General features: G+C 37.3%; 1 protein-coding gene across 11 annotated transcripts in view; it reads right to left on the bottom strand.

Annotated features, from left to right (window-relative positions):
- Positions 1 to 10,030, bottom strand: part of UNC80 (unc-80 subunit of NALCN channel complex) — a 231,389-nt gene that overhangs the window by 203,955 nt on the left and 17,404 nt on the right. For all 11 annotated transcript variants that reach the window (XR_001888651.1, XM_017889402.1, XM_017889408.1 and 8 more), the window contains exons 6-7: positions 9,161 to 9,234; positions 5,527 to 5,666 (exon numbers count right to left, since the gene is read on the bottom strand). Coding sequence is in view for 10 of the 11 variants with exons in the window: in XM_017889402.1 (XP_017744891.1) it covers positions 5,527 to 5,666; positions 9,161 to 9,234 (214 nt within the window). In the remaining variant the exon portion in view is untranslated. The remainder of the gene's footprint in view (positions 1 to 5,526; positions 5,667 to 9,160; positions 9,235 to 10,030) is intronic.

Genomic DNA, 10,030 nt, shown 5'->3' with positions numbered 1-10,030 from the left:
TGCTATTCCTATCAAGCTACCAACAATGTTCTTCACAGAATTAGAAAAAAAAAAAAATTAATTTTTTTTTTTAAAATAAAATAATGAGTTTACAATAAATTAAATTTAAAATTTATTTTAAATTTTATATGGTATCAAAGAAGCATCAAAGGAGACCCGTATAGCCAAGACAATCTTGTGCAAAAACAACAAAGCTGGAGGCATCACACTACCTGACTTCAAACTATACTACAAGGTTACAGTAACCAAAAGACCATGGAACAAAACAGACATATAGAGCAATGGAGCAGAACAGAGACCTCAGAAATAACATCACATATCTACAACCATCTGATCTTCAACAAACCTTATAAAAACAAGCTGTGGGGAAAGGATCTCCTATTTAGTAAATAGTGCTGGCAAAACTGGCTAGCCAAATGTAGAAAACTGCAACTGGACTCCTTTCTTGTACCTTATACAAAAATTAACTCAAGATTGATTAAAGACTTAAATGTAAAACCCAAAACCATAAAAACCCTAGAAGAAAACCTAGGCAGTACCATTTGGGACACACGCATGGGCAACTAATTCATGACTAAAATGCCAAAAGCAATTGCAACAAAAGCCAATATTGACAAATGGGATCTAATTAAACTAAAGGGCTTCTGCATAGCCAAAGAAACTATCATCAGAGTGAACAGGCAACCTACAGAATGGGAGAAAATTTTTCCAGTCAATCCACCTAACAAAAGTCTAATATCCAGAATTTACAAGGAAGTTAAACATATTTACAAGAAAAAAAAAAAAAAAACAAGTCCATCAAAAAGTGGGCAAAGGATATGAACAGACATTTCTCAAAAGAAGACATTTACACAGCTGACAATCATATGAAAAAAAGCTCAACATCACTGATCATCATCAGAGAAATGCAAATCAAAACCACAATGAGATACCATATCATGCCAGTCAGAAAGGCAATTATCAAAAGTCAGGAAACAATAGATGCTGGTGAGGCTGTGGAGAAATAGGAATGCTTTTACACTGTTGGTAAGAATGTAAATTAGTTTGACCATTGTGGAAGATAGCATGGTGATTCCTCAAAGATCTAGAACCAGAAATACCATTTGACCAAGCAATCCCATTACTGGGTATATACCCAGAGGAAGATAAAGACACATGCACATATATGTTTATTGCAGCACTATTTACAATAGCAAAGACATGGAACTAACCCAAATGCCCATCAATGATAGACTGGATAAAGAAAATGTGGTACATATATACCATAGAATACTATGCAGCCATAAAAGGAAAGAGATCATATGCTTTGCAGAGACATGGATGAAGCTGGAAGCCATCATGCTCAGCAAACTAACACAGGAANCAAGAAAAAAAAAAAAACAAACAAGTCCATCAAAAAGTGGGCAAAGGATATGAACAGACATTTCTCAAAAGAAGACATTTACACAGCTGACAATCATATGAAAAAAAGCTCAACATCACTGATCATCATCAGAGAAATGCAAATCAAAACCACAATGAGATACCATATCATGCCAGTCAGAAAGGCAATTATCAAAAAGTCAGGAAACAATAGATGCTGGTGAGGCTGTGGAGAAATAGGAATGCTTTTACACTGTTGGTAAGAATGTAAATTAGTTTGACCATTGTGGAAGATAGCATGGTGATTCCTCAAAGATCTAGAACCAGAAATACCATTTGACCAAGCAATCCCATTACTGGGTATATACCCAGAGGAAGATAAAGACACATGCACATATATGTTTATTGCAGCACTATTTACAATAGCAAAGACATGGAACTAACCCAAATGCCCATCAATGATAGACTGGATAAAGAAAATGTGGTACATATATACCATAGAATACTATGCAGCCATAAAAAGGAAAGAGATCATATGCTTTGCAGAGACATGGATGAAGCTGGAAGCCATCATGCTCAGCAAACTAACACAGGAACAGAAAACCAAACACCACATGTTCTCATTCATAAGTGGGAGTTGAACATTGAGAACACATGGACACAGAGGAGGAACAACACACACCAGGGCCTGTTGTGGGATTGGGGATGAGGTGAGGGAACTTAGGGGACAGGTCAACAGGTGCAGCAAACCATCATGGCACTCATATAGCTATGTAACAAACCTGCACATTCTGCACATGTGTCTGGTTTTTTATTTTTTTATTTTTTAGAAGAAATAAAGAAAAAAAAGAATAGTATTTAACAATAGAAAGGAATGAATTACTAATACATGCTATAATGTGGGTAAATCTCAAAAACGTTATGCTAAGTGAAAGAAGCCAGATTCAAAAGGCCACAGAATATATGAATCCATTTATATGAAATGTCTAGAAATGCAATCCAATAGAAATAAAAAGTATATTAGTAGTTACCTGGGGCTGGGTGTGGGAATGGGAGTGACACAAGGGATGGGCACAAGGGACATTTTTGGGTGATGAAAATGTTCTTAAATTGTAGTGGTAGTTGCACGATTCTGTAAATTTACTAAAAGTCAGTAAACTGTATATTAGTTTGTTTTCATGCTGTTGATAAAGAAATATCTGAAACTGGGAATACATACAAAGAGGTTTAATTGGACTTACAGTTCCACATGGCTGGGGAGGCCTCAGAATCATGGCAGGATGTGAAAGGCACTTCTTACATGGTGGCAGCAAGAGAAAAATGAAGAAGCAGCAAAAGCGGAAACCACTGATAAACCCATCAGATCTCGTGAGACTTATTCACTGAGACTTATTATGAGAATAGCATGGGAAAAACCGGCCCTCATGATTCGATTATCTCCCCATGGGTCTCTCCCACAATATATGGGAATTCTGGGAGATACAATTCAAGTTGAGATTTAGTGGGGACACAGCCAAACCATATAATTCCACCCCTGGCCCCTCCGAGTCTCATGTCCTCACATTTCAAAAACAACCATGCCTTCCCAATAGTCCCCCAGAGTCTTAACTCATTTCAGCATTAACCCAAAAGTCCACAGTCCAAAGTCTCATCTGAGACAAGGCAAGTCCCTTCCATTTATGAGCCTATAAAATCAAAAGCAAGTTAGTTACTTCCTCGATACAATGGAGGTACAGGTATTGGGTAAATATAGCCATTTCAAATGGGAGAAATTGGCCAAAACAAAGGGGCTACAGGGGGCATGCAAGTCCAAAGTCCAGCGGGACTGTCAAACTTCAAAGCTCCAAAATGATCTCCTTTAACTCCAGGCCTCACATCCAGTTTATGCTGATGCAAGAGGTGGGTTCCCATGGTCTTGGGTAGCTACACCCCTGTGGCTTTGCAGGGTACAGCCTCCCTCCTGGCTGCTTTCACAGGCTGGTATTGAGTGTCTGTGGCTTTTTCAGGCGCATGATCCAAGCTGTCAGTGGATCTACCATTCTGGGGTCTGGAGGACGGTGGCCCTCTTCTCACAGCTCCACCTGGCAGCACTCCACTAGGGACTCTGTGTGGGGCCTCTCACCCCACATTTCCCTTCCACACTGTGCTAGCAGAGGTTCTCCATGACGGCCCTGGACCTGCAGCAAACTTTCGCCTGGGCATCCAGGTGTTTCTGTATATCTTCTGAAATCTAGATGGAGGTTCCCAAACCTCAATTCTTGACTTCTGTGCACCTGCAGGCTCAATACCATATGGAAGCTGCCAAGACTTAGGGCTTCCACCCTCTGAAGTCACATCTTGAGCTCACATTGGCCCCTTTCAGCCACAGCTGGAGCAGCTGGGACCCACGGCACCAGGTTCCTCGGCTGCACACAGCACGAGAACCCTGGGCCCAGCCCACGCGACTACTTTTTCCTCCTGGGCCTCTGGGCCTGTGATAGGAGGGGCTGCTGTGAAGGTCTCTGACATAACTTGGAGACATTTTCCGCATGGTCTTGGGGATTAACATTAGGCTCCTTGCTCCTTACTTATGCAAATTTCTGCAGTTGGCTTGAATTTCTCCCCATAAAATGGGTTTTTCTTTTCTGTTGCATAGTCAAGTTGCACATTTTCTGAACTTTTATGCTCTGTTTCCCTTTTAAAACTGAATGCCTTTTACAGTACCCAAGTCACCTCTTGAATGCTTTGCTGCTGAGAAATTTCTTCCACCAGATAACCTAAATCATCTCTCTCAAGTTCAAAGTTCCATAAATCTCTAGGGCAGGGGCAAAATGCCACCAGTCTCTGCTAAAACATAACAAGAGTCACTTTTGCTCCAGTGCCCTACAAGTTCCTCGTCTCCATCTGAGACCACCTCAGCCTGGTTTTATTGTCTATGTCGCTATCAGCATTTTGGGCAAAGCCATTCAACAAGTCTCTAGGAAGTTCCAAACTTTCCCACATTTCCCTGTCTTCTTCTGAGCCCTTCAAACTGTTCCATCTCCATCTGTTACCCAGTTCCAAAGTTGCTTCCACATTTTTGGGTATCTTTTCAGCAATGCCCCACTCTACTGGTACTAATTTACTATATTAGTTTGTTTTCATGCTGCTGATAAATACCCAAAACTGGGAACATAAATAGGTTTAATTGGAGTTACCGTTCCACATGATTGGAAAGGCCTCAGAATCATGGTGGGAGGTGAAAGGCACTTCTTACATAGTGGTGGCAAAAGAAAATGAAGAAGAGGCAAAACGGAAACCCCTGATAAACCTATCAGATCTCGTGAGACTTACTCACTATCATGAGAATAGCATGGGAAAGACCAGCCCCCATGATTCGATTATCTCCCCCTGGGTCCCTCCCACAACACATGGGAATTCTGGGAGATACAATTCAAGTTGAGATTTAGTGGGGCACAGCCAAACCATATCAAACTGTAAACTTAAAATAGGTTAATTTTATAGTATATAAGTTACATCTCAATAAAACTAGTCTTAAAAATATTCCTTTTTAAAATACTATACATTACTAGGCTATAATTTTATTTGAAAGTAGGGATATACAAATGGTCCTAGGAGCTCTTGCCCCATAGGTGGAGTGTCAAACCTCATGACTCCAGGTGTCCGTAATTTCAACAGGGAACAAGAATAAATAGACTATTTCTTGTTTCTGGGGAAGGTGTTTGTAAGCAAATTCACTATGTACACCAAATAACAGGGGTAGGGTTAGAATATTTACAAAGAATAGACTTTTAAATTCCTATGTAATTTAGAAGCACTAATTTTAATACAAGGATCTAGCGGTATAAAATATCCTTATACATTAAAACAGATCCTTTAACATCTCTGCAACATAATCTTCTGATAAAATCATTTGAGTTCTGCACTTAAACATTTTAACTAATATCTAATTCAGACAGCTCATTAAATTAGAAGCTTCTTTCCACTTTTGCCCTAGTTTGTTTAAAAGGGAGCCATTCATAGCATATTTCTACAATTATTAATTATACCTTGACCAAGAATATGTATACACATATTATGCAAATACATATTGTAAGGAACAGAGGCTATAAAAGTAGTTAAAAATGCATATTTGATTTTTGGTGACCAGTGACACATTTTGTCCCTAACATTGCAATCAGGTACCTGGAATGTGATGGGCCTCTTTCCTGGGAAGTTTGGGAAGACAGACTTCCATCAAAGGAGTTTCCTCGGTGGCAGCCTGAAATGGTGGCCTTGGGTGAGATGGAATCTGACTGGAATGTTTCACAAACCACCTGGAGTCCCTTTTGGAGGTAGAGATAGCAGATTAGGTTTTGTTTTTATGTTGTTGTTTTTTTTTTGTTTTCCCTGTAGCTGTATCCTCTAGAATTAGCTACCATACTACAACATGGTTCCATATATGGGTTTTTTTCACCATAGTTAATTATGATATTATGGGTCAAGGGATTTTGATTTTGTCTCAGAGAGAATAGAAACAGACTTCTAGGGATCACCTGTGTCATTTCAAGCATCAGGCAAAGTAATTTCATATATTTTGTTTCATTTTGTTCTTAATTATTTTCTTTTTCATCTCCATACCCAGTATGTACAGGAGAGTTACACATCAAGAATTCATCATACTAAGGTGAACTGAATGGAAGCATGAGGCTAAAATAGAAGCACTAGGTTAGTAGGAGTTAATCAAATTGAAGCCAGAACATGAGAACAGAAGTGCAAGGTTAACTTTTTTCTTCATTCATCAGTGGAGAGATGCAATATAGTTTCCTAATCAGACACAATGACCTTTATTCTGATTTATAAGTACACATTCAGCAGTTCTGTTACCAGGTAGCTTATTTTAATTACATTTAGCTGATAAATGTAATTCTGCCCAGGTAATGTGAGGTATTTTTCCATAGATACTATAGGTGAAATTCTTTACTAAAGTATAAAGACCCTCAACAATCTATCTGGAAGGTTAGCCCTTACAATTTTAACTTTTACACACCAAAATAAGGCATTATTCAACCATGATGGTCAGAGAGACAAATACAGCTAGAAATTCCATGAATTAAGTCTTCTGAACTTGACCATAAAATTCTTTAGCATAAGCATACTATCTGTGCCTCATGTTAGGTGATTTGAGAGATTTAAAAAATTAGATGAATCAGACCCTTAAACTCATGAGCTTACAGTTATGTCTCAAGACAGGTAAGTATAGGTCAGAGAAACATGTCCAATATAAATATAATGCAAGCCACAAACAGCCACATATCTGATTTTAAATTCTATAGAGGCCACATTAAAACAGTGAAAATGAACAGGTGAAATTGTTTTAATAATATATTCTTTTGACCCCTAATTATCATTTCAACATAGAATCAATACAAAATTATTAAGATGTTTACTATTTTTTTTTTTAAGACAGGGTCTCGCTTACCCAATTCAGAGTGCAGTGGTGTGATCATAACTCATTGCAACCTCCATGTCCCAGGTTTGGGTGATCCTCTCCACTTAGATTCCCAAGTAGCTGGGACTACAGGCGTGTGCCACTATGCCCCGCTAATTTTTCTATTTTTAGTAGAGACACAGTTTTGCCATATTGCCCAGGCTGGTCTCAAACTCCTGGTCTCAAGCTATCTGCCTGCCTAAGCCTCCTAAAGTGCTGGAATTACAGGTATGAGCCACTGCGCCAAGTCTACACTCTATTTTATACTACATTTTCAAAATCTGCTGTACATTCTACACTCTCAATTCAGACTAGCTGTATTTCAAGTGTTCAATAGCCACACGGGCCTAGAGGCTATCATATTGGACAGTGTAGGCTTAGACTAATTGATTGGTCCTTAAAAGGATAAAATTTAAATGAAGGAAAGAGAAGATTCTAGTTAGAGGAAACAATCTGAGCAAGGATTTGGAGGCTAAAATGAGCAGGCACTGTAAGTTAGAGATAATAGATAACTGACTGAAGGGATAATCAGAGACAGGGTTACTTAACAAAGGTGGTGCCAAGTGGTGGGAGGCACAAAAAAACAGGGAGAGGAATTTGGTCTTGCAGCGACAGTCAATAGGATCCACTATAGGTTCCTAAGGAGAAAGGGACATGATAAAAGGATGGCACTTGCATAAAATGCCTTACGTGGAATGATGAGTTAATAAATAAATGATATATGAGGAAATTAGTCAGTAACTATTAGTGGTATTTATGCAAAGAAGAACAGTCTAGAAGTAGAAAATTCAATTAGGTAGGTTCAACTGCAATTTAGTTATGAGGGCCTGGATTTAGAGGATAGCAGTGGACATAAAGAATAAAGAAAACATCTGAGCAACATAAAGAAAAGAAGACAATATGACTTAGCAGGAAATCAAATCAAGAGGATTAAGTATAACATAATATGAGATGTATATATTTCATTGTATCTAAGATGTCATCATTTAGAAGACACACCATTATTTTATGTAACGTTAAGAAAAAAATACCCTATTAATTAAACTAGAACATTTTACTTCTATCATTGGGGACTTTTAATTTTATACTTGTTGAAAGAGCTATTTTACATTTATTTAGGCACAGCTGTTTTATTATATTTCCACCCTGTGTATATGTAAGAGGAAAGTATAAGTGAAATAAATTGGGGTAGGTATTCCTAAAACTACTTCACATTTAAAATTTTCAACCCTGAATTGTTAATATTTGAGTTTTTCCAAAGAATAACCTCCTCTATATCAAAAATATTATCTCTTGAAATACTTCTCCACTATTCCCTCTGACATATGCTTATAATCCACTGACCCTGATGATGCAAATTTAGATGCTGGAAATGACCAAATTCATGCTGCACAAGAATTACAACCATATCAAGACAGCTACCAGTAGGGAGATTATAAAAGGCCAAAGATTGTCAAGAATACTCAATTTCAAATATGTTAAATGTGAAAAATATATACATCTTACAGCATATAAATCACAGTGTCTGTACTTAGTAATTGCTCAGTAAATGGTAGATGTAATAGGACTCCGAAATTTCCAGGTTGGAGGGTAAAAAGAGTGATAATCTTCCTGGCAGTAGTAGCAGTTGGAAAGAGGATCCAATTTTGATGGAAGGCAGCAAGTTTCACTTTGCACATGTTGAATTGAAAGTCAAAGCAGTTCATTTAATGCCACAAGTTAATGGTAGTATTGATTTCTATGTAGCTTTCAATTACTCTGGCCTTCATTTCTTTCTTTTCTTGATCAAACATGATAAATTTGCACTGAATTTATTCTGCATCTTATATCATATTTTGCATCTTCTGTTTTATGTGGGTTAGTCTTGACCCCTCATTAAACTTTAAGATTCCTTAAGGGGTAGGACTATCTTATAACTCCTTCCAACTCCCTCTTCCTGACCTCCGGCAGCATTATTCTACCTACATTAGAGTTACTTAACAAACATTAGAGGATTTAATAATTGAGAACAAGGTGATATGTTATTTAATCTGGGATGTAATGATAACTAACATTGAGTGTTACATGTAAGCCACTGAGATAAAGCACAACTCATTACACACTAAGCACTGAGATAAAATACTAGTCGTATATTGTCTTGTTTCCACACCTCCACGCTTTGGGGAGTTACAGAAAATTAATTTTCATACACAACTGATAAAAAACCTGAGGCTGTTAAAAGTTGCACATTCAGAAAGGAGGAGTGGCTTTGAGCCTGGCAGTACGATTCTAGAACTCATGTCTTTACCTTCACACTACACTATGTCCAAGGACTTACTGGCTCCCTTCTTATGATTATAATAAACTAACCTCTAAGTGTCTTGCATCTTGATTTGGCGATTCACAGGTCTGGTTTTGACTGTTGATAGGAGAACTTCTCTTAGCTGAAAAGATGGAAGAAGTTCCATCGTTTTATAAGGTTATAAGTTCTTTTTATTTCATAAGTGCATTTCATTTTCAAATAGAAAAGCTATTTTAATAGAACACTATTACTTTAAAAGAAGACATTAATGCATATTGTAAGAGAAATTCAAATAACCAATTCAAAAATCTTAGCATTTTTTTGGTTATCAATGTAAATATTCATCTCTTCAGTCTGACTCAGTAAGTTAAGGTGCTAAAAAGTGGCAATACTAAAAATATCAATAATAGTTAACACCTACTCAGCACCTTATATATACAAAGTTCTCTAAGCATTTTACATATACAGTCATGCATCACTTAAGGACGAAGATACTTTCTGAGAAATGTGTTGTTAGGCAATTTCATCATTGTCCAAACATCATAGAGTTTACTTACACAAACCTAGGTGGTATAGCCACCCACACATCTAGGCTATATTACATAGCCTAGCACTTCTAGGCTGCAAACCTGTATGGTACATTACTGTATTGAATCCTGTAGGCAATCATAACACAATGGCATTTGTGTATCTAAACATAGAAAATATACAGTAAAAATACGGTATAAAAGATAACAAATTATACACCTATATAGAGCACTTACCATGAACGGAGCTTGCAAGAATGGGTGTTGCTCTGGGTGAGTCAGTGAGTGAGTAGTGAGTGAATATGAAGGCTCTGCTAAATTTATTTTTAAAAAGTTTTTATTCTTTAATAATAAATTAACTTTAGCTTACTATAACTTTACTTTATAAACTTTTTAGTTTTTTAAACTTTT

This window comes from Rhinopithecus bieti, unplaced genomic scaffold (genome assembly GCF_001698545.2).
Source record: "Rhinopithecus bieti isolate Rb0 unplaced genomic scaffold, ASM169854v2 scaffold_17939, whole genome shotgun sequence".
Classification (NCBI taxonomy): domain Eukaryota; kingdom Metazoa; phylum Chordata; class Mammalia; order Primates; family Cercopithecidae; genus Rhinopithecus; species Rhinopithecus bieti.
This window is presented reverse-complemented; position numbering and strand designations above follow the sequence as displayed.